Source organism: Ammodytes marinus (assembly GCF_949987685.1).
Source record: "Ammodytes marinus genome assembly, chromosome: 2".
Classification (NCBI taxonomy): domain Eukaryota; kingdom Metazoa; phylum Chordata; class Actinopteri; order Uranoscopiformes; family Ammodytidae; genus Ammodytes; species Ammodytes marinus.
The window spans coordinates 6,107,639-6,133,870 of NC_137231.1; the positions used below are offsets into that span (position 1 = coordinate 6,107,639).

The following is a 26,232-nucleotide window of genomic DNA, read 5'->3' on the forward strand; positions in this document are numbered from 1 at the left end:
AAAACCGCTCTAACAGTAAAGACTACAAATGTCTGAGTCTTAGCTTTACAGTTAAAGGTGGAGTCAACCATTGCCTGTTGTCAAAATCACGTTTAGTCAAAATCAGTGAATATCTCTTTATGATCAGCTACCTGTCCGTACTGTTTGTGCGCTGAAAAAAATCTGGTGTTAATACACAGCCTAGGCTCTCTGCACTAGTATGTAAACAAAGGTTATGTAAACCAAAGGGGGACCACTGTAGCCAGCAACATACCCATTTACATAGCCTAGGCTGTGTATTAACATTGGATTTTTGTTCCAGCGAACACACAGCAAGAAAGAAAGTGCTCAACTGAGGGCAAATATAACGATGAAGTGCCATTTAAGCTCACTCGATGCTAATATCGACCAGGAATTTCCAAAAAGGTAGGCCTTCTAAAATCTTTGAAATCTTGAAAATTCAGTCAGAAAAGCAGACACACTTCCAAGATTTTACCAAGCAGGCAGATAACACCGTAACACATGCAGCACAACAAGAAGTGTGGAACATGAGCTTCAAAGCCATACAATGAATGGGAGTTTTTTATTTTTAAATCCTCACTGACGTGGTTCAAATATTTTCTCCAGAAAAATGACAAACTAAAACGTGAACGGAGCACAGGCAGAAAGATGACTAGCCAGATAAGGTGACATAGGAATGTGTGAATGTGTGTGTATCAAGTGTTGTAAACAAAATGATTAAATCTGGATGTGTGAGAGAGAGAGAGAGAGAGATAGAGAGGAACATAGAAATCAAAAGTGAGGGAGGCACGGAGAAAGGCTGACGATTGGGGCATTGCGACGTCTCAAGCTGCAGTCATGGCGGGCAACATCTGCAAAGTGTGACTATAGTGGGAGCAAGTCATCCTCGTGACATTTGATGATGAGAGGTGGCGGGTCGAATTCCAAATGTGCCGCGGGATGTTTGTCAGGCTCTGTGGCCTTCTAAGCATCCTGGCGGTCTGAATTTATCGCCACCCCCTGATCTAGGACATACCACGGATAAGTTTCCTGAAAAATGGAAACTAAACTCTTTGTCTGACTCGTGCTTTTTTATTCCCCATTGACCGAAGGAAAATGCTCTGTGTTAGCGTGCCAAATAGCCCTTTCCTGTATGGGATACATCATCGTATTTCACTCTGCGATCACCCCCATGCTGCTGTGGGAAGACAATCAAAGAAAAATCAAGGTCTGTAAAAGCTCAAAGAGTCAGGAAGAGTGCAACAGATAAAATGTTGGCACCAAAGTTGACACCAAGAACACAGAGGAAATGATAATGTATGTTTGATGTAAGCAGTGGTCCCATGAGTCATGTGGGAAAGACTTATTTGAAGATGGAGAGATATTCACTCGCTCACAATGTCAGTCATGGGTTATTCCCTGTTGCAGGGCTGACTAATACTTTTGTCATATCTGCTCGACAAAACAGAAAATCCATCTTTCTGCCTAAGGAAAGATTTGAGTGTCGCCTTCTGTTCATTTTTCATTTTCTGTTCCTAGGTCCAAATCGTTAAGTGTCCAGGCAAAAGCCGTTTCAAACAATGTTTCCGCAGCCATCTTTGTTGTTTATTATCACAACTTTGATGACAGTATGTCGGTAACTCAAGTCAATGAAGTCCAATGCTTTGTCCTCAGAGTAAGCTAAGGAGCATATTCAAATTTGCTAGTGGGGAGTCTGGATTTAGAAGAAATATAGATTGAAAAAAAGGGCTAGCATGTTTGATGCCTTCTCTTATTTTTTTCTTTTGCATATTGTTGTTAGGGGTTTGATGTTTATAGAATGGTATCACGTGCGGAGCTCAGACATTTGGTAAATTCTGTAAATAGTTTTTCAAACGTGTACCAGTTTAACAGTACTCACCCTGCTGCTGGATATTTGCTCTATAGGACTAGGAGTTACAATCCCGAACGATTTTGCACAGCACTTGTCTTGAGTCTTGAGTGGTGATGAAAGCGACTTCTTTGCTGGGATGACTTTGGTGATGACCACTTTGTGATGTTTCAACCAGTACGGCACATCTTCAGTTTTGTACCCCGGCCTCATTGGGTGTTTCGACCCTTCAGGGGGTTTGGCTACAAAACGCCTTACAGCATTTTCCTTCATGTCCCTCATCGGTGGCATCCTCCCAAGGTACGGTCAGTCTATTGCCATCCCACTTCATCCAGCGGCCTGGCTGGGCATGGGAGACTGCTCTGGCGCATCTGTCTGCCTCTTCCTGACGGCACACCTCTTCCACCACCAGCTGCCGGCATTCACCTGGTGTAGCCTTTTGCCATGTTGGTGCTCGATGTTGTTTTGTGCCCCCAACGGAGCCTTCAAGGCAGCGCTGCCTGGGAGGCCCTGACCCTAACCCTATAACCCTAACTGTTCCGTGGGGGGCTCAAAACACCAAACACCCATGTTGGTGTCTTGTTGCTCATAATATACATCATTTTGAACACAACTAGAATTGCAACATTTTCCAATATGACCTCACAGCGCATTTATGTTGTAACTGAAGAAGTCAAACCAAACTTAAAGGTGTACAAAAAAAGAGAACACATTAACATAGCACATTATGATTAACGCCAGCAGAACTGCATTGGGCGGGGTTTATATGATATCATTTACCAGTAACTAGTGTTTACTACTCTCCAAACATTACTTATCTACATTCCTATTGGCTATGGCAACACATTGTGGAGATACAAATAAAAACACAGAGTGACTAAGCCTTGTGTGTCACCATTCACAGAGGGTTATACTTTGTATTAGGACTGTTTATTAAAGTTACTCTGATGTTGTATACTAATCACCAATGCGTTCCTACATCCTATTTATCTCTTGACTTTTCATGATAAAAGTGTTACACTAAAATATGTAAGCCTTTAGATTCTTCCGCTTTATAAAACAAAATGATATAGTACCCACTTTGGAGGACAGAACACATCGAGTGGCCTTGTGTGTAGATCTGTCATAGGCATTTGACATAATTCTCTTCCCCTTCACTGACCACGCAGTATTGGCTTTGATGAAAAATAATTAAAGGTGTACCACAGGGTTCAATCCTGGGTCCTGTCTTGTAAAAATGTATATCAACATGGTCTCATCATTAGGTCACTGTCAGATTCATCTTTATGCAGATGACACTATCGTGTATTGTATTTTTGAGTCTGTACAACAAGCATTTAAAAACCTTCAACTCTCTTACATTGCTTTATAAAATGCTCCCATGATTTTTAAACTGGCTTAATGCAACCAAAACAAAATTCACACTGTTTTAAATCATACACAGCACACATTTGCCCCTTCTGTGGTTGTGTCTGCTCTGGTGAGAACCATTGGAGAGAGGAGCTCGTGGCTCAGAGAGAACACACTTAAAGGTGCAGTGTGTAATATGACATCATCAAGAAAGTTCTAGAAGGTTCTAGAATGCAACGCTCCCTGGGTAACCCCAACCCTTTCGAATAATAACAGAAGCTACAGTGGCCTTCAAGGACAAGAACAATTCTAAATTTTAAACAATGCTCCTGATGACATTCCAACTATGACACTTTCAAGATGGCGGCACTAGGCCTTGGTCCAAGATATGCAGAAATATGGACATATATGAGACCCTTTCTAAGGGAAATAAATAAATAATTCAAAAAAAAATTTCAGCTATTATGCACTAAATTAAATGTACTTATGGATATTATAATAACTTTCTACAAAATCTGCTAGGAAATAAAACCCAAAATTCTACACACTGCAGGTTTAATAATGTACATACATTTTACATTTTATATAAATATGTTATATATATATAACAGTAATATTCTCAACTTTATCTTACTTTAAATCGTTTTGGTTGCCGACTTAGTTTCTTGGCAAGATTAAGCATCTTTAACCCAAGGTACACTGACTGGATGGTGGAGTAGAGAAAGCAATTTCCAGAACCCTGGTTCATGTCCATGACTAAGTGGTCACTGGTTACTCAGAGTCCTGTAGGGAAATGTGAAATGGCTAAAAACCACACTAAGATAATATTATTGCTGTTTTATTTTTTTTCCTTTTGGGGAGAAACATACCCACTAAATGAAGATAAAAAATAATAATTAAATCCCTTCTTCATTCTGCCCAAACCTCCCCAATCAAAACCAGTGTGAGAAACCTTTGGCTCAAGATTTAGGCCATAAATGAACCAAAACATTGCCACCCCCCCCTCCCCTACTCACAGAAGACACTGTTTCATGTTTTGTCCTTACAGTTTTTATTAATAACTTTTCATTTTAGAAACACATACACAAATATAAAAAATTATAAATTCAATTGACATAGCAAAAAGTGCCCAGCAAGAAAGGAATTAAATAATTAAATTAAAGAAAACACAAGTTTGACCCTTTTAAAAAGGCCTATATGAGCATACTTGTACATCAGAAACATGCATGTAAAAAAAGAAAGAAAAAGGCCCATGGTGAGAAAAGTCTAAGTCATCCACACACAATCACAGCCTGGTATAAAGATCCGCTTGGTCAAACCAATGTGTGCAAGAAAGAATACCTGTTTTGTCCTTCACAGTGGTAAAAGTAGTTTATCACTTGATAAACCATAACGCATTCCGATTTACACCAAGGGCGGGGTTTATGTGATATCATTTTCCGGTAACTAGTGTTTACTACTCTCCAAACATTCCTTATCAACATTCCTTTTGGCTATGGTGACACATTGTAGAGGAGGTACAACAAAAACACAGGGTGATTAAGCCTTGTGTGTCACCATAAACACTTTACTGTTTATTCAAGTGACTGTACTGCTGTGTACTAATTAACCAATGCCAACAGCCTCAATATCTATTGACTTTTCATGATACAAGTGTTACACTGAAATATGTGAGCCTTTGTATTCTACAACTTTACAAAAAAAAAACAATACGACTAAGGGGCTGGTCAAATAAATAATGAAGATCTTTTAGAGGAACTTCTGCTATTTTCCCTTAACCAAGTGCTTCCCCTTATTTTCTGCTTTCCCATTCTGTAAAATTACTTTTCATTCACACATCCCTACGTCATCTTTCTGCCTGTAGTTCTCAAGCTACACAGCCCTTGGGTGTTACTTTTTGAATAGAATTGCAAACCGTGTTATTCTGTCCTATCTCCTATCCTCCCTGACCTACTGTTAACCCTTTTCAGTAACAGTTAAGTAAATACAAATGTTACCACGTTCAAACACAGTAAATAAAAGAATGCAAAAAGTCACATTTCCAGCTATTATGCTGCTATCCTTAACGGATTAAAAGTGTAACAATAAACTGCTATTTCGAACAATCCAAAGAGTTCCTACTGATAGTAGTTGGTGATTTTGAAAAGTGATGTGGGTTAACTCACGTGTTTTGTTTTTGGACAAAAGTAACATGATTTCTTGACTCAATTTGGATATGTTCCCTTAAGTCCTGGAGTTCAGCCATGCTTTTTACTGTAAAGTAGTTTTAAAAGGTTGGGGAAAACCACAGACTGGTGCTAATGGCGTTCCAATGATTTGTCAGATAATTTTCCGAGCAAGACATCTGTCAAAACAAGATATCTAAAGCCTTACTGACAGCACAAAGAACAATTCTTTGATCGTCTCTCAAGAATGCGGGAAATATCGACATCTAATAAACAAAGTTAATAATAAACTTATAAACAGTTCATTCTTTTTGGTGAATTGATATTTTGCTGTCTCACCTAAAGTCCAAATCAAATATATTTAATATATAAAATGATATAAAACAGAGAAACTCAACTTATTTCTCCACCAAAGATCATAAAAAAGTGCTTTTGCTTTCCAAACATTTGGATTTAATACAGTGGACGGCGCCTATTCTGCCAAAGAGGTTTTGGAGTTACAAATTTAGAGATGGTGCTAGAAAGATGATACATGCTCTTTAGAATAGTTAAACCAGCAGTAGTGTGTCTCTGTGAGTGGGTTAAGGAGTTAAAAAAACAATCATTTTAATAATGCAGTCAGGCAGGTACTAAGAGCTTTGTAATGTTCCATAATTGAGCAGTTATAGTAATGAGGCTCAGTCCTCTTCGCAGCAGACTCGGGTTCGAATCTGGCCCGTGGTCATTCTCTGCATGTTATTCAACACTCAGCCCCATTTCATCACTGTCTCTCTGCACTATCAATAAAGCATTAAAAATGTAATAATAATAATTGATTGGACTTATATAGCGCTTTTTCTCGCACTCAAAGTGCTTTGCCGGGTTCCAGGTATCATTCATTCACACACAGTCATACTGGTGGTGGTAAGCTACGATAGTAGCCACAGCTGCTCTGGGGCAGACTGAAGGAAGCGTGGCTGCCCAAGGACACAAGAATCATGGGAGGATGGGAATCGAACCGCCAACCCTCCGATCATTGGCTGACTCGCTCTACCATCTGAGCCACGGTCGCCCCAAAAAAAACAAGCAGATTTAGGCGATTCTACATTACTAAGACAGAAGTTCAGCACCGAAGAACACCTGGTGTTGGTTCTTTGCGATGAGTTTGAAGTGTGACGACACCACATGCAGTAGATTGTTGGCCTCCAGGTCAAAGGAGCCGGACGTATAGAGAGATTTAGTCCAGGACTCCACACCGCAGCTCACTGTGTCCGCTGCTGACAGGAGAGGCACGTCTTTATGGTAGGTGTCCTGCCATACACGCACCTCGTTGGTCAGCGTAATATGATTGTCGTGACACAGCTTACCATGATAGGTGATCTGCAGGTACACTCTGTATATCCCACTTCTGGGCACTGTCAGGTTTCCATTGGAGTATTTGAAACCTCCATGACAGAAGGCATGTCCATGCTCACTGTCCCACTCAAGACGGCTCCCATTCACTTCTCTGGGATACAAGACTGAAAGCAGATAGGAGAAAAATAATTTTAGTTATAAATGTTTCTGTTTTTCTATTATTTGTAGGTAACTTAACATATGTCAATTTTGAAGTAAAAGCTGTGGATATGTACACTGGCAAACAACCAGATTCCACAGTGCACGCCCTAACTCAGGGGTGTCAAACTCATTTTGGTTCGAGGGCCACATACAGCCTCTCTGATCTCAAGTGGGCCGGACCAGTAAAATAATGGCAAAATAACGTACATATGTCAAATCCAAATCTTTAGCTTTGTTTTTCAGTTATATGCTTTATAACTCAGCCTACATATGTAACCTACATTATCACGGATCACAAGGGATCTCTGTAGCCCCCAGGAAATGTCTTAGTAAAGGTTGCTGCTGGCCACGGGAATAGGAGGTGCGGCGCGGAGCGCCGCAGCAAAAATTTTGGGGGTATTTTGCTCAAAGATGCCAATACGCACTAATGAAATAAACAACTGTTTATTTGAATACACAAATACAACAGGCACTGACCTTACAGTTGTCCAATTTTGTTTACTATATGTACAGGGACACATTTTGTGCAAACATGCAGACAGTACAAAATACAATTAAATAAAAGTGCAACTTCTACTGTTTTGATTTATTTTTAAATACAGAGGTTATTTGTTGTTTTGGAATATGTTTTTCCCAATTTAATTTCAATTTAATTTAACTTACTTTTTTTTTTAAATGCTCAGAAATGTGTGCTCTACAAGTCGCGGGCCGGATGTTTGACACCACTGCCTTAGACACTTGACACAATCAATCATCAATATTAGCATGCTATTTAGCCACATATATTGGCCTATTTACAGCCCTCAGAAAACTGACAGCTCTTCTTAGATGCAAGTTCATCAATGCATGGCTTAACATCCTGAGCTGTAGAACTTTCAGCAGACATTCCTAGCTGTAAGCCACGTAAGTGTCCTAACAGTTGGGAGCGTATGCAACGTGCGGATATGGCACAGGCTCCATGAAGAAGAAAAAAAAAAAAATGTTTTTTTTTTTTTTTTCAGAATTGATTCAAATCGGCCGAATTGATTCACGGGCCACATCAAAACGTGTCGCGGGCCAGATTGAGTTTGACACATGTGCCCTAACTGATCTCTTAACCTGAATGTCTGTTGATCTGTCTACCCAAAGACTGCATTTATCTATTAGGCCTATGTGCTTTTGGGGCTGTGGCCAGAAAAATTAAGCTTTTTCCTGCGTGACCAATATTTAGTCATAATTCGCATTACTGAATATATCCTTGGTCTACAGTGAGATGATTCACAGCTATCCCTGACCCTGCTTTGCAAGGCATTGCAATGTGTTTTACCTGTTAGCAGGGCGCTAGGACTTCCCAAGGCTTCATCTCGCTGCTGTTGAGCCCCGATGTGCTCAACAGCAGCTGGGCCAATCGGCGTAGCCTTGTGTTGTCCCGTTGGAGACGTTGAATCATGGTGTTGTGAGGAGGGGCTGTTAGGCTGCATCGCGGGCTGCAAGATAACAAGCACATACTTGTTATAACCAAACCTTATGATACCATAAATGAAAATAATAATAATAATTGATAGGTTTTATATAGCGCTTTTTTGGAGGTCACTCAAAGACGCTTGAAAATGACAGGCGAAAAGATGACTGCAATAGGCTAGGCTACAGATGGGAACTTGTCCCCCCAACTTTTCAAAATAGGCTATCGTTTGTGTCCCCCTTAAACAAACTTTTTTTTAGGATTATTTTTGCTTTTAAGATACAGTTTGGAGAGACGGAGATGAAATGGGGTAGGGAGGGGGGTGACATGCAGAGAATGACCCGGGTCGGCCAGGCCGGTGACTTGACATTTTCTGCTACCCGTCAGATTTTGCTCCCTAGTGGTTCTGCGCATGCGCATTCCGAAAATAACAATCCTGCGTGAGCAGCCGTCAGATTCTGCTACCTTTTTTTGCTACCGAGTATTTTCTTCAAAACATGTTTTTAACTGCGTAATTATGCTACACATATGTTTAAATTGTGCCTTTTGACCTGTGAGCATGTAGACACTGGCTTTGCTGCTGAATATAGAAATAAAATGATAGGCTTTTCTATGTGTTAACTTTACCAGACTCGGAGTGGAGAAAGTTTTCGCCGGTGGTGGTGGTGGGAGGGGGGTGTACATAGGTAGTGGTGTAAAATAACGTGATTCTGTAGCGGGAGCATTATTTGATAGAGACAATTGATCTCACATTATACCCTACTAAATCTATAATAACGTTATAAAGTAGCATACAAATATACAGCTTTCAGTGTAGGCTACATGGGGTGAGTAGTGGTGTTGTAAGTAACGTGATTCTGTAGTGGTAGCATTATTTGATAGTTAATGGGTCTACAGATCAAATACGCTACCAATTACGTGAGGTAGCATTTTCTGATAGGGTAGCATAATTTGATATAGGCTATTAAACACTAACAGCATCAAAATATGCTCCCCATATTCCTACAGTGTAGGCTACACTGTGTGTAGGCCTACATAGGGTGAGTAGTGGTGTAAAATAACGTGATTCTGTAGTGGATGCATCGTTTGATGAGGTAAGTGTCTATACGCTACCATGACGTAGGGTAGCATTTTCTGATAGGTAGCAAAATCTGACGAGGGAGCAGAAAATGTCAGAACACCGGTAACGAGCAGAAACACCTGTAGCCTATGATGTCCCTCGCAGCCACATGCTCGCGGCGCGCAGCCTACTGGAATTTCATTAGTCGAAGAAGACTGAGGAGGGTGTCTTGTTACTAAGCAACTACACTAACACTAAGATGGATGCATCCTGTCACTTTCACTCATGCTTTCACTCAACAAAACAAACCCCTTCAAAATGTTAGTTTAATAAAGCGCTGTTTCATAGCGACTCCGAGGCGTCCATCGTGGCTAGGTAGGGCGCATTAATCTATACAGCTCTATTGGCGGGACATATTTCATTCAGAGCAAAAAACAAAACAAAAAAATGTTCAAGACCTCCTTAAGGCTCTGTCATTAAAGTTGCATGCAATTTTCAGCAGGCGGGCATAACTCGACCAAACACCGGCAACAGTGTAGCGCCTGAAGCTTAATAAATGATTTGAAGGAAATAACGCTATGATGAATAAAATATTTACCTGGCTTGCTGGTGACTGGTGTCCTCGCACTTGGAGCACAAGTGCACCCAGGAATGCCACAAACAGTGTAATCAGAAAAAACAGCGCCACGGCTATACACTGGGCCATTCGGCGTAGTCTTGTGTTGTCCCGTTGGAGACGTTGAATCATGGTAGTTTGCCGGTGTGATCCTGCCTCTCCCCCTGCTCCTCCACAGCGACAGCAGTGTTGGTAGTAGCAACCTTCTTCCTCCATGCCAACGGTGATCAGACGCAGTCTCCCATCCCACATCTCCATTTATCAGCGCGGCGTCGCCCACGTTGCGGTGGCAGCAGGGAGGTGGACCGGCGCGTCTATTTCACGCCTTGGCGTGACACCGGGTTGCAGCAGGGCAGGCTCGACTTAAAACGAGTTTCACTGAGTGTGTCTGAGGCGGCGGCGGCGGCACTCTCACAAAGAACTTCCCCTTTCCCGAGATTATACTGTAGTTTCTCCTTAGGCTGGAGCAAAATCGTTTCATCATCAGATACTAGTAGGCTAACTCCCACAGTCTACTCCCACTCCAAATAGTTCGGATGAGCGCTTGGCTGCTCTGAAAAGCAGGTAAACACCAAGATCATCAAAGGCCTTGATGGCAATTGTTCTTAATAGGCCTATCCCATTTCAAAACATCACTTTGATAAGACATGAACCACCAGCCTAAGGTAACATTGGTTTGCTTTTGTCAGTGAAGAATGTTGTCAACCACAACGTTACGTTACACCTCTTTGAAGCCCTATTACATTTCCACCGTATTGAACTCCTTACTATTTGAAGATGACATCAATAGGCCTAAATAAAACATTAGCCTACACTGTCAGTTTAACCTCATGGTGTAATCCAAACCACAGAGACAGGGCATCCTATCAATCCACTCATCATATTTTCATCGCATTTTTAAAAACAAACACGTGAACATTATCAATTGAAGCACACTTTTCACAGAAATGTCAAATTCATCAGCAATAGCCTACATTGATGTCTCCTCCACAGACAGTGCTATCTAATACAGCTGTAATGGACATTCATTCATACCAGCAATTTGCTTCTCAAAATATACCTTCCTCCAACCCTTGCCACAAGCCATGCAGGGGACACAGCAAAAATGTGGAGGAAGGTGCTCTGGTCAGATGAGACCAAAATTGGAAGTTTTTGGCCAGCATCATGCTATGGGGATGCTTCTCTTCAGCAGGGACAGGGAAGCTAGTCAGAATTGATGGGAAGATGGATGGAGCCAAATAGGGCAGAAAACCTGTTAGAGTCTGCAAACGACTTGAGACTGGGGCGGACGGTCACCTTGCAGATTGACAATGTCAGTCTCTATATGTGCAAAGCTGGTAGAGACATACCCCAAAAGACTTGCAGGGATGTTCTATAAAGTATTGACTCAGGGGGGTCTGAATACTTTTGCACGGCACTTTTCAGTTTTTTTATTTATAATTTTTTTTTATGATTTTCGTTGTACTTTACAATATGCTCCACTTTGTGTTGGTCTATCTCATAAAATCCCAATTAATATAAATAAAATATAAAATCCACCCTCCATGCTCTAGAAGTCACACTCAGATTCACATCACATCTTATTTAAAAAATAATATATAAATATTTTGCAACGCTTCCTTCCATTCAGCTGGGTAAGTGGTCATGTAATACAGTCGACTCTGGAAAGGGAAAGTGTTATAGTCTTAATATGAGAGGCTTACAGGATCTACTTACTGTCATTGGTGACATAATTAACAATAAGTGTATGTGTGTGTTAAAGAGACACACAGCCAACTTGCAGTGTGCATATGTAAAACCTTGTTACTTAGCACAGAGCAGTAGAGGATGAAGCAAGAATTTGAACAATCCCATAAAATACAATGTGTCTTCTTCTAAGTGGCAGTGATTTCAATGAAAGATACAATGCAAGAAACAGATACAGACAACAGTTAAAACCCATTTTTATTTGAGAGTTGAGCTCTGACTTTGGGCCAATATTTACATCATTTTTCCTCTTGGCTTTTGAGTTTTCTGGGTGGTGCATTTTTGAGTCCCGCAGCTGTGTACTGTTTATGGCAAAAAGTCCACTGAGAATAAGAAAAAAATGAAAAGTAAAAATACAAAAAGCTGTGGGCTGACTTGCAACATCACACCCCCCTCTTGGAGAGAGTGAGAGGTTGGGGAGCTTGTGTTCAGTGACAGTGTACACACACACACACACACACACACACACACACACACACACACACACACACACACACAGTTATTCTAACCTGTACAATAATAGTGCTACTATTCACATTCATCTGTACAATAATCCTATTTACAAGTGATCACATTAGGGAAAGAGCCAGTACCTGAGGAGTTAGTTCTCATAATTAGCTTTTTTTACTCATTCACCGTGGTAAAATGAAGCGCACCCCCCGACCTTACAATGTGGCCTGAACAAGACTAGAGAAGCCTGCAATGCATTGTCCACCATCGGGTGTGAAGCTTTTTGAACTACAGCGTCTTTAGCAGCGACTCACTGTTTAAGCTGATGGAACTTGATTGTGGGAGATTGTAATGATGGCAAGTAGGCTACTATTGCTGAGGTAGGCAGCAACAGAGCAGATTAGATTATGGCGGTTCACTCAAGCCTATTGTATGAGTCACTCACTACTGCAGCAGTATAGTGGTGAGAGTTTATAAACAGCAGTTGTTAGAAACACTCCTCTTTAGATATAGACACAAGGTGAGCTGGCACGCTTTAACAAAAGACAGGAAGCCTAGAAAAAAAAAAAGAAAAAAAATTAGGTCATTAAAAAAAGCTTGTGCCAGCAGCAGCCTTCATCCCACCCTACCATGACTCTCTCCAAAACACACACACACACACACAGACCATACATGAAAACATACTGGCCAATTCATCAATTATACCATTCGACAGCACGTACAGATTAAAAACACCATGAAATAAACACATCGTACACATGTGCAGCATTTTCCTCCCGAGAAAAGAAAACGTCAAAACAATAAATATGAGCTTAATAAAAATTCATTAAATAACAATCATTGTCTCCCGTTTTAAGATCACTCTTTTGTTTAGTGATCCGGTTATAACTTAAAACAGTCAAAAAGTAATTTTTTTTTTGAAATATCTGAAATGCTAGGGGGCTCCTGCAAAAAAAGTCTTCCAACCAGAGAGTTAGGATCATTGTGTCGGCCAACAGGTGTACAGTGTATATGTGTTATTTGCACCCGTCTCGCTCCATGCCAATTACCTCACTATATAATCTGCACTACAGCGCCCTCTGTAGGCAAAACTCAAGCAGAACACTTTTTTTAATTCTTTGGACCCATTTCACTGATCACCCATTCCACACACACACACACACACATACAAAAAAAAAAATGGGGAAACCTTTCAAGTGTCTTTTCCCCATCTTTGATCACATATGCTTGGTCTCACTGTCAGTTTGCTTCAGTGTGGTGAAGAGCCACACACACATATACCAGCAGGGTTAAACAGGGTTCCTACACATTTTTTCCATTTCCGAAAAAAATCCCATACTTTTCCAGACTTAAATTTCCAGGATTCTCTGTAGATTTTTCAATCCAAATCAAGCCATCTGAATACAAGTAGTTAGATGCTTATGCTGTATGTAAATAAATGGTTTCTGTAGCCAGCCCTCGAAGAACTTGCATCAACCCATGACAATCTCTTTTCCCCAAAACTCAAGACCAAGTGAAAACCACAAGGGTTATGTATAGTAGGTCGCTGGACACTTTTGATAAAGAAATTAAAGAGTTTTGCGACATTTAAAAAAAAAATTAAAGCTTCGGAGAAAGGTTATCCAGAACTTTGGGAAAAATACTCAAATCAAACGCCATACTTTTCCATCTACTGTGTAGGAACCCTGAACTGGGGAAGAATAAGCAGTCATTCAATGAAGGAGGAGCTTTGGATTTGGTGCTTTTTCCAGCAACTTTGAGCGGCATCTGTAAAATCTAGGTTGTCACATCAGTCTTGTGGGGGATGGATGGATGGATGGATAGATAGGTGGATGGAGTAGCAGCAGCAGCAGCAGCAGTGCTAGCTAACCTAAGCCTTGTAGCAGTTGTTGCCCTGCGTGGTGAGTGCCAGCTGGCCGTTGGGCGCCACCTCGTTGGCCTCGTCCTCCAGCAGCCCGGACACGTCTGCGTTGGGGATGGAGTCGTGGTAGCTGCTGAAGCTGATGTTGTCCTCCTTCAGCTCGATGGTCCAGAAGGGCGCGTTGAGCTTGCGGTTCTGGTACTCGCGGTAGGTGTAGACGCCGCCCACGAAGCCCAGCAGCAGCACCACCACCAGGATGATGACGGCCAGCACGATGACGTTGAACTGGGTCCAGGAGACGTCCGTGAGGGCCGCCGTGGTGTTGTCCGCCGTGGGGCCGCCCAGGCTGGTGAGCAGGGCCTGGCTACTGGTGGTGGTGGTGGCGGAGGCGGCCGTGCTAATTAGCATGGTGCTAGTGTTACGGCTGGGTGTGGAGGCCGGGCTGCTGCTGGTGGAGGGCAGAGGGGTGGGGCTGGTGGTGGGTGGGGAGGAGGGGGAGGTGGTGCTGGACGTAGGGGCCTGGGTTGTGGTTGGCTCGGCTGCCGGTGTGGGAAGGAGACGGGATGCTGAGGAGAGAAAAAAAAGAATAATTTCAAAATGATTAATATTTTAATTCACCATCCTGATAGGCCTGTGCAATGAACAAGTATAATTCCATTCATCTTAAAACGGCGTGTTGTGTTCCCGTCATGTAAAATACTAATGTGTTCCCGGTCAAAAATGATCGCCACATAATAGCTGATTATAAATCCCTAATAATACATATATTAGTTGTTGTGTTAGATCTTATCACCAACAGTTCTTGTGGTCGTTACAAGTTTTGAACTTCTGTTTGCTATTTCTGGCCTGTTGATTTGAGCTCATACAGTTTTTGAGTAAAATAAGCTACATATTCAAAGAGAAAACTTTCAAATCTGTCAAATGAACACAATAAGAGGGTTAATACGCTATGTTGTTGATGTTTTACCAAGGTAACTAGTGACACCATGTGGCATTAATACATAACTACCTTTAGATGGAGCTAAAACTGCTTCATGCTTGTGTGAGAGTTAATGTCCAAATAGCATACTCTTTCTTTTTTCTATTCTACATTCTACAGTTGATCATAGTATGGAGTATGCTACAATTGGGATATGTACTTTATTTATTTTCATCATAACATTGCGCCTTGCTTTTAAATCCGCCTCATCGCTGGTTGTTTTCACACGAAGGCTCTGTCAATGTGACGTCACGTTTTGCACTGGATTGTGGGTCTTCATTAGCCTGGAAATCCAGACCCTGATATCTGGAACGATAGAGGGTCTGGCGACGATCAATAGTAATTTCCAACTCAAGGGGCGGCTCCTACTCGTGCATTTCAAATGCCACTGCACGCAGTTGGATAGCACTAAAACCAATCAGAGCGATGCACAAGGCGACGTAAGCCCCTTTCGTTTAGCGAACAGCTGTTAAACTGTTAAATTAAACGTTTGCCGTTGTCGGTCGGCAAAATAGAACATTCCACTTACTTGCTAATGAAAGATTTGAGTGCCGTCTTCCAAATCGTTAAGGGTCGAGGCCAAAGCAGTCTCAAACTCACACAACATATCCGCAGCCATCTCTGATGTTTACTATCACGGCTTCGACGTCGCATGCACGTCACTGTCGTCATCCGGTTACGTCCTCCCCAGAGTACCATATAAGGGGCTCTGGCGCGCCCGCCAGATTTCTGGCTTTCTTGATAAGCTTCAACGGAGCGTGTCCAGACCAACACGCGCAGCAAATTTAATTTGCCAGCGCCTAGTGGCAGGTCTGGGAATGCCAGGCTAGGTCTTCATTAGTTTCATCGGCAAAAAATCTTGACAGGATGTAGTAGTGCATCCTGGTATATTTTAAGCATGCTAAATCTGACCATGAAGAATTGGTACATCCCTAATATTTCTCTACCATTATTTAATAGCAGGGAAGTACACAGATCGGAAAAATCAGGGACAAGAGTAATATGGGGTGGTGTCGTTCTTACTTGGACGGGTGCAGTTGTGTGCCCGTGCGTCCCCTATGAAGCCCGGGGCACAGAGCTGGCACTGGGGGCCGCTGGTGTTGTTGGTGCAGCGCAGACAGTGTCCGGTGTCAGGCTGACAGAGCTGCGTGGGGCCCTGAGGGTCTGCATTCCCACTGCACTCACACGGGACACAGAGGCCCGCTGGTGATTTGTAGAAGCCGGCGCTGCACTGCTCACACTGCGGCCCACTGTACCGGGCAAGGCACTGCTCACACACCGGGGGGCCACCTGCATCTGCAACAGCCAAGAGACAGAAAGATGCACATCAGCCCAGCTGTTACACGCTATGTTCTATGCACATGTTTGTAAGAAGTAGTTTAAATGTTTAAAGGTGGGAGTCAGCGAATCTGTAGAAAGCTTGTTGTCAAAATCAGAGAGTATCTCCTTACATCCCGCTTACCTGTCATTGTTACATTACATTGTTTATACACAGCCTATGCTCTGTAAACTGGCATGGTTCTGGCTATAGGGGCCCCCTTTGTTTACATACTAGTTCACAGAGCCTAGGCTGTGTATTAACACTGTATTTTCAGTTTTGACAACAAATTCCTTTTGAAAACTATCTTCTCCATAATCGCTGCCTCGATGTTGTTTGGGCTTTAGGGAGAATCAACTGAACATGCATGCTCTCCTTTTCGATTAGAAGATCCTAAATGAAACAGTGGATTTGTGCCACTAGGTGGCTCCAGATGACATTTCTAGAGTTGAGAGAGCAATGATGAGTGTATCTACAGAGGGCTCAGTTTTCCTGTCTGCACTGTGGAACTCTGTGGAAAAGCCGACCAGGCAGGGTTAAGTTTCTTAAAAATGTAGGGTTATCAATACTTGACAAGTGGGCCGTTGTATGCCAAAAGTTGCTATACATACAGATTGGTGCCAAATTTAAGAAATAGCCTAAGTAGTAGATGGTTGGAGGAAAGAAAAACAGTCTCATTATGCTTCTGTACAGGTGGAGGTCCACAGATCCACTTACTGTAAATCAGTACAAAGTGATTCAACGTGATCAACCTTTACTCTTAATTAAACATGAGGGTTTAAACATCGAACTCGATTAAAGTCCAGGATGACAGATGGCTGAAGTGCTCCCTGTATGGCTAGGCTTTGGGGGGTATCCAATTTTCGATCCCTTTCCCCAAATGATACCCCTGTGTTACAATCGGGTAATACGTATTCCTACTTCAACTGTAGCCTATTGGTCAGTTTTTACATAACACTACATTTTACCAGATTCTTCAAATATGCATCACTGAGCAGCGCTTGAACACATCACAATGTAAATCAATACGACCTACGTTCCACACTAAGGAAACTAACAAAATCACTGCATGTCATTTACTTCTAAAGTATTTGAAGCTGCATTCTTTTACTTAAAAGGTGAAGTGAGCGATATATTTAGGTTAATATAAGTATTAAATCGCTCTATATTCATACAGTGATCACTCATATAGTGTGCGCGTTTTATACCTCCGATCTCACCGTCACCCGCTCTGCATGTAATCGGCAAATTAAATTGTTCGGGGTTCCCAAAAGTAGTATCCAATCAGAGGAAAGAACGCCACAAACCCACACTCGTCTCACTGCCGGTGCACACGCAGAGCAACAGATGGGTGAATGTTTATTCGCCTACAATGGCGGAGCAGGTAAAAATCCTTCCCAATGTCTGTTTTGATGGTTTTTATCATGTTCTATCTTATGGATCTGAGATGATGCTAGATAACTTGCTGCTTGAAGACCGCAGTGCATTAATGTGGTGACGTAGGGACGAGGGAGGGGACTCCTAACTGCAGTCACTGACAGGAAGTTAGCTAAAAGAACCATTCCGCTTACAGCACCTTTAATATGCATGTACATAGTGAAGCAGCTGAGTCATTTCAACTAGTTTATGTGGGCCATATTTTCTTTCTAATGATCCCTCCTGAGAAGAGGCATTTACGTGACATGTAGTGAGTATGAGCACTTTGTCTAAACAGCTTTGTTTTTTGAAAGGTTCTTGACAGGTAGGTGGGTGTGTGTGTGTGTGTGTGTGTGTGTGTGTGTGTGTGTGTGTATATCATGGTATATTTATGTTCTTCTTTCTTTCAATGGCTATTTTAAAATGGATAAAAACGTGTTATAGAAAGATAGGGAGAGAGAGAGGGCACGAATCCCCTTTCTAATACTTATCGGCTGTATGGTATATGTACTTATGGGACAGTGAGCTCCCATGAATAACAAATAGGCTTGGCTTGAGTTTACATTGATCCCAGATACTTATGAGGACCATCATTCTTCATCAGCAACACTTGCGTGTGTGGCTTTTAAAGGGTCAGCTTTCTCCTGCAACCTCCGGTCCCTGGTAATACGATGCCACAACACATAGCCTCTACAGTAGAACAGTACACTATAACCCTCAGCAGCAGTGTGTGCCAAAGGGGAAACCTCTCAGCAAACTATATGTCTTATTTACAAAGGACAAGCATCAGATATGAGCATAACAGATACAAGATAGTCCCCTCTGTTAAGTCCTAAATGACCTCACCTATTCTTGCAACCATTCCAAAGCCTCGACTACCTTGGTCATGTTATAGTAGCTACTTATATATAGTGAGGCATTCATGTCATTTTATTTTAGACATTTTCTCTGCTGTATTGCATTGTTAAGAGGAGCCTGGGATGAAAGAATTTCATTGCCAATGACTGTGGCTGTAAATTGTTGTGCATATGACAAACAAACCATCTTGAATCTTTTTAGTTGTATGTCCATTTCTATCTTCCTGTAGGTTATTCTTGGAACTATCTTCAAAGTAAATCGAGTTCAGATCCTTGTTTGTGTTTTGCACATATAGGTTTACCAGGGAAAATCCCTGATTGTGCAATCCAATTCATATGAACTAACCCCGTCTGCAGCTCTGTGGGCCAACTGATGCTCACCACACCACATCCCTGAAGTGTTGAATGATTTAGATCCGGATAACTGCCTTCCGATGGCCTAGATGTTGCTCTCTTAACTATCTGGTGTGGTCACGTGCCTGTGTTGTATTGTAGCAGTGAGCAGGGCAGGCTGCTCTTGATAAGCTTCATTTAACCTTCCGCTGGAGGGTCAAAGGCAGGCGGACGGCCGGGTTATATAACTGGGAGAGAAACATGAGCTGCTCCTCCGCACTGCATAAGGCCACAGGACCTGACCTGCCTGATAACCATCGGACTCCACTTTGCTATGACACACACACACACACACACACACACACACACACACAGGGAACTGCTGACAGGAAGGCTCTGGCCGACACGCGTACACAATGGCGTGGCATTTGTGACGTGGTGAACTACCACGACATTACACCTTACGTTTCTCACACACGCACGCACGCACGCACGCACGCGCACACACACACACACACACACACACGCACACACACGCACACACAAACAAACGGAAACTTAAATAGCTATAGAAATATTTGATCTACCTCAGGATAAAGTGAATGAGGCCAGCCATCCTCTCTATACCACTGGGTAAAGACACAATCATACATGGCTGATTTAACATGTGTGACCCACATTCTGTATACTGGTGCAATGCTCCACTTCACCTCTGTGTGTGTGTCAGAGTGGAGGGGTATTGGTTTACTTGGCAACAGGGCCACATCAGCACATTCAGGGAGCATCTATCCTCCAAAACTGCATTGTTGCATCTTCTCCTCTGTCACCGTTGTCAGGACAACCTCTACTTGGAGGCTGCTTCTCTTACCAGCTCCAAGGTTTAGTACTAAAACATCAGCACTAAAGAACACACACTAAATTCTGTTGCAGTAAACTATATCAAAGTATTTATCTCAACTATCTGTATTACATTTATTGTGTAAAGTCTGTTTTATTTCATACATTCAGGTGGCAAAACTTAAAGCTATAGTTTTGTCATGTGAATTTATTCGAGATGTTTTATTCTGTGCTTAAAACCGTGTGTGAAGGATAATGTATTGGACCTTATTTGTATGACAGAGCATTAGTAGGCACAACTGTTACTGTAGATTGGCGTATAAACCTAAAGAACCAGTGAAGACAGTTGCCTTGAAATTTTGAGTTGTCTTTGCATTTTCAGTGTTTTCACCTTCATTTGACAGTTGAAGAGGTACAAAGGGGAAATGGAGAGAGAGAAATAAATGACATGCAGTGATCGACCGGGGGCCAGAATTAAACCCGGATCTGCTGCATCAAGCCACTAACACTCTAACCCGGCCTTTTCATTTTTGTACAGTGCGCCACAGCCACACACAGCCTTTAAATGAGAGCAGCTCTGGACACCATCCGGAGCAGATTTCTCTGATCCAAAGCATCTCTTCCTATGGTTTACAGCCCCCCCCCCCCCCCAGTCTGTTGCTGCCTGACTGGCGCTGAAATGGCCCAGCTGTGCCCCTCACTGTCCCAGCTCTGCTCAGCCTGGTTCATGTCCCCTTCCCCTCCCCTCACACAACCCTCCGCCTGTGGCCCCTGGCAGCCGCAAACATAACCTGACAGCCCCTCTAAGTGCATCTATACGTGGCTGTTGTTGCCATGCAGGCCCCGCTGCCAACGCTCGTCCATGATTGGTCCAGAAAGGGGATGGGGAAGATGAGAGAAACATGATGATGAGGAATAATAAGCTAGTATGTAGGGTGGAATGCAATGATGCAATGCTGAAAAAAAAAAAAATTCAATAGGCAGCGTTTTGCAGATAGGGTTCAAGAGACAATTTGACGTGGATAAGCTGTGATGTAAGCCACTGTGGCATTGTGGGAAGTCTGAGCCAGATGTTATGATGATGACACACACACACACACACACACACACACACACACACACACACACACACACACACACACACACACACACACACACACACACACACACACACACACACACACACACACACACACACACACACACACACACACACACACACACACACACACACACACACACACACACACACACACACAGACAGAATGGCGTAACATGGCTCCTGGACTCACTGTAATTAAGTGTGTCCTGGAATTGGAGTTGATGTATATTTGTTTGACTAATCCGTTAACACAAATGAACCAGGTATAACACATTGTTCCTTTTTACCTCTGGTGTCCTGCCCGCTAGCAAAACAGCATGAAAAGGTTTGGTCAGAAGCTAAACCCGTTAGCCCTTTAATATATCAGTCAATTAACAGAACATTAGAGGACCTATTATGCTTTTTCAACTACTATGACCTATAAATGTTGTTATAATGATTCATAGTCATGTTTAACCATACTAAAGTGTCAAGTAATGACTTACATGCATTTAGACCAGGGGTGTCCAAACTCTTTTCACTGAGGGCCACATACAGAAAAATCTACGAAGGGCCGGGCCACTTTGCAAAAATAACACATTTATCAGGACATGTAGCTGCTCTGATGTTTAGTTTCATAGTGTCTTCGTAAATTGTAATCCTTCTTCACGGCAACACTTTACTTGCACATTAACCAGATACATTCCCCCTCTTGTTAAATGCCATTGATTCACCCAGTGTTTTCTGCTTTTGCGTCCAATGTCCAGCTGGGTGAAAATAGTAGCCAGCTGAGATCCCGCCCCTCCAAGGGTGGTCCGGGGGTATGGCCGACCGGGAGATTTTTTTAAGTTTTTATAGTGAAATGCATGAATCTGGTGCACTTTGAGAGGGAAATTAAGAGGCTAAAGCTGAAGAATTTTGGGATGGGCTTGGTGCTCTTTTTCTTTTATGGGACATATTTCTCTGTAATATAATGAGTGCATTAAATTATTTAAAAATTAAAAGGGCCATATTACATTATATTTTTTAAATCGGCCGCGGGCCAATAAAAAGCGGGCCGCAGTTGGCCCGCGGGCCGTAGTTTGGACACCCCTGATTTAGACGTATTCCCTGCTGACCATCTGGGGTGGCTGTGCAGAGCGCTAAACACTAGGGCAGCCGGTCGCGATTCACTTGTTCAAATTTCTGGGATTCGTTACGTAGAGAATCCGGATTTTTCCATGTATGGTAATGCTGCAACATGCTCAGGCACTCTCCGGCCATGCCCCCGCCTGCCTGCTCAAATTCACATAGCACAGTGAACAGATTCGCTACCTCGTTTCCCTTTTCATGTTGAGCTATGTTAGCATCTTACAGGTTGAGTCAGAGAGTCTTAAGAATGCTTGCTGTCTAAATAACTGTTATTTATAACAAAATTATTGAAAATCACCTCACTCTCCTCTACCTGTCCGTACTGTGTATGTGCTGAAATAAAGTTCAGTGTTAATCCACAGCTTAGGCTCTGCAAACGGGCATGTGGCCAGCTCACGTGGGAGCCCCCCTTTTTTACATACCAGTTTACAGAGCCTAGGTAGTAGGTAGTAGTATTAACACCAGCATACACACACAGTACGGACAGGCACCTTGCCTAGCCGGCTTCATGGTAGGTTCAGCTCTGTTAAAATGTGGTTCAACCCAGATCTCAACCCAATGGAGACCTTTGGGTGTGTTGCATAAGTAGGGCAGCAGCCTGGAGGTGAATGAAGTGGGGTCACACATTAAATCCCAGACGGTTTGAAATAGACATCCAAAGCACACTCATTAACTGTTGAGGAAGATCATTTCCTTAATGTAATTCACAGGAGGTCGTCAAACATATTCTTAATGAGTTGGATGTGCGTTGGTAGCCGCCTGGTTACCCTGCATGCCATGGAACTGCAAGATCTCTGGTTCCATTCCAGCCCTAGACATTTCAACATATTAAAAGTCATCATCTTAGGCTTTCCTATCCAATAACCGCAAACAATTCTATCTATCTATCTATCTATCTATCTATCTATCTATCTATCTATCTATCTATCTATCTATCTATCTATCTATCTATCTATCTATCTATCTATCTATCTATCTATCTATCTATCTATCTATCTATCTATCTATCTATCTATCTTTATCTATCTAAATGTATTTAATGATTTGTGCACACTTCAGTAGGCTGAGCGATACATTCCTGGACACGGACAGTATGCACAGATCATGTTGCGCGGAGTCCACAGCAGCAGAATCAAAGTCAACTTTGACGTATATTTCCTTTTTTTATATAGTTGGTTTGGTCACATTATGGACTAGCAGGGCACTGACAAAGCACTCAAAAGGCACAGCAGATTGTGTGGCCGATATGGGAATGCTCTTCTCTCCACGGCTAAATGGAGAGAGACTGGAACTAATGGCTGAACTTAGCAGGTTTTTTTTGTCTTGTTAGAGAAATTTGGAGAGCTTCTTTTACTCTGCGACTGCCAAGCCACTACAGATGTGAATAGAACTTGGAGAGGTAAGAAAGGCCACCCAGATCACAAATGGAAACTGGATTTAAATTTCAGTTCTGCACACTGTTCATGACGTGACTGAGTACATAAAGCCTTAAATGATGGCAAGTTACTATGAACAGGTAGCCACGGACACAAACTCTTAAAACAGTAAGGCTTTTACAAAGATTAATACTAGTAATAATAATAATAACAATAGACATTTAATCCATTGTAATATACTTATTTGCTTTCTGGCAAGGAGTTTGATTAAAAGGTGTATTCCCCACTCACCCTACAGCAGGCAGCAGGTTAACTTAGCATAGTACAAATACTGGGAATGGAGAAGCAGCTAGCCTGGCTCATGTCCAAAGACGACAACAAAGCTCACTAATTAAATCTGCTCTGTTTAATCCGTCTGAAAAATAAAGGAAGTGTGTAAATGTCAGTGTCGTTCAACAGTGGGTTATGTGCTGCTGACAGCGCATCTTCCTGGAGTCTCAGCTGAAAAACACTTGTCATTAAACCTAATGCTCAAACTTACAGTATATATTATATATATTTCTGTAGAAATGTCAGCTGATGCGTGCTGTCCTCTCTCCTTTTCATCATGTTCTACTCTGAATGCATTTCTCTACAATCTTGAATATCTGACCAAAGGTTTACGACTTGATCTCAGTGCTACAGTGAAGTGTGTGACAGTTTTTCTGAGACATCATCGCTATCAATGTTTTGGCAAACCAGAATCCCCACGATCAAAGAACAAAGATGTCTCTCTTCAACAGAGAAAAGTAAATACATGACAGTGCTCACTCACAGAGCACGCACCATAGCAGACAACACTCCTCCACTGACTTAACAGTGTGTACTACTCAGCCAATTAGGACGGACCTGCTTAATCCCAATGATAAGACAGTGAGCTCAGTGTCTGCCCTGTGTGTGTGTGTCCTGTGTTCCCTGTGTGTGTGTGTGTGTGTGTGTGTGTGTGTGTGAGAGCGTGCGCAGGTGTGCCTCATGTGTGTGCGTGTGCATGTATGTGTGTGTGTTTCTGTCTGTGTGTTTATGTGTGTGTGTGTGTGTGTGTGTGTGTATGCCTGTGTGTGTGTGTGTGTGTGCGCGTGTAGGACCGGGGACTGACCGGCTTGGCAGGTGCCGGTGGAGGTGTCGTTGGAGCAGGGGCAGGGGGCACAGGCCTGGCTGGGGGCCGCTCCAGCGCTGCGGTAGGAGCCAGGCTTACACTCCTCACAGAAGGCTCCCTGGGTGTGGCCCTCACAGTTCAAACACACCCCTGCAGGAAAGAGAACAAAGGTTACAGGATTAGGAGACACACACACACACACACACACACACACACACACACACACACACACACACACACACACACACACACACACACACACACACACACACACACACACACACACACACACACACACACACACACACACACACACACACACACACACACACACACACACACACACACACACACACACACGGGCTCTAGACTAACCATTTTTACTAGGCGCCAGCCCCTAACTCAGAATTTTTAGGGGCGCAAGCAGAAAATTTAGTGGCACACCTTAAATAGACCTGAAATGCATCTATTCAAATGTTTCCCAATTTGAACTATATTATGCCAACTGATATTGTATTGCCAGCATGTTTTGGAGCACACTGACAACAGATGATACAGTTCATTGTGTTTTTGATTTTGCATCACCATGTGAAATCCTTCAGACATTCCTTTAGGAAAATAATTTTTTTTACCCATTTTCACCACAACCCCTTCTACATCTGAGCCCTCTGATTGTTCCTCTATCCCTGCTTCCTGTAAGGAAAATTGTTATTGGCCCAAAAGTAACTAGAAGCTAGATGAACTTATCAACTAATTTGCATAATGTGCAATTCTTAAAGAGGCTAAATTAATTGACAATGCTGACCAGGTAGTTTACAAATTATACTATAAGGTTATAGCTGTTAGCTTTTTTATAGGAATGCAGTGGCCTATTGAATGTGAACTTATGAAACAATTTACTAGTTTACAAACGTCACCTGGCAGCTCTTGCACAGAGCGGACACGGTGCTGTCTGCTGTCAGCTGCAGGTGGCGGGGGAGCTGCTTGAGTGAGTGCTGTCAGCGGTGAGGAGGAGTAGACAGCAGCCATTGCTACTCGGCTCTGGTGAGCGCGGTTTAAAAACAAAAGTTGCGAGATGTGTCTCTGATCTTTAACAGCCTTATCGCTATGGCGAGAAGTCGGCAAATATAGCGGAAAAAGTCGCCAGGTTGTTGCACGTTAAAGACGTGACGACAGCGGGACACAGAGGAGAGAAGGTCACGTGATCCGCGGAGTTGATAGAGTCACTGTCTGATCACTCGCGACTGTCCACTGTCTCTCTCTCTCTCTCTCTCTCTCTCAGTCTCTCTCTCAAAGCACTAATAATAATATAATAATAAATGTCGGCGAATTTAGAGGCTGTTCGCGCGCGTGCCCCTAGTTGTGAAATGGCACTCGCACTGTCTCAAAAAATGGTCGCAAAATGCGAGCATTTGGTCGCAGCCTAGAGCCCTGCACACACACACACACACACACACACACACACACACACACACACACACACACACACACACACACACACACACACACACACACACACACACACACACACACACACACACACACACACACACACACACACACACACACACACACACACACACACACACACACACACACACCAACGACTACAAAGTGAGATAAGTTGGTTATATAACTATCTGGCCCTCATATAGTATAATATGAAGTTTGCACAGTGACTGCTATATTGTTCAA

At 42.7% G+C, this 26,232-nt stretch overlaps 2 protein-coding genes across 3 annotated transcripts in view; both read right to left on the reverse strand.

Annotated features, from left to right (window-relative positions):
* Nucleotides 1-4,252: 4,252 nt before the first annotated feature.
* LOC307258010 (lymphotoxin-alpha-like) lies at nt 4,253-10,326 on the reverse strand. The gene is made up of 3 exons (XM_080037393.1): nt 10,000-10,326; nt 8,207-8,366; nt 4,253-6,863 (listed from the first exon to the last, which is right to left on the reverse strand). Exons 1-3 carry the CDS (start codon nt 10,273-10,275, stop codon nt 6,454-6,456), a joined length of 846 nt encoding a protein of 281 aa, XP_079893519.1. The 5' UTR covers nt 10,276-10,326; the 3' UTR covers nt 4,253-6,453.
* Nucleotides 10,327-11,997: 1,671 nt separating this feature from the next.
* Nucleotides 11,998-26,232, reverse strand: part of LOC307259035 (multiple epidermal growth factor-like domains protein 9) — a 40,461-nt gene continuing 26,226 nt past the window's right edge. Inside the window, exons 4-6 of one of the 2 annotated variants that reach the window (XM_080038756.1) lie at nt 24,538-24,687; nt 16,077-16,349; nt 11,998-14,640 (exon numbers count right to left, since the gene is read on the reverse strand). In XM_080038756.1, the coding sequence (XP_079894882.1) occupies nt 14,084-14,640; nt 16,077-16,349; nt 24,538-24,687 (980 nt within the window). In that variant the 3' untranslated portion in view covers nt 11,998-14,083. The remainder of the gene's footprint in view (nt 14,641-16,076; nt 16,350-24,537; nt 24,688-26,232) is intronic. The other variant, XM_080038755.1, reaches the window with a different exon arrangement.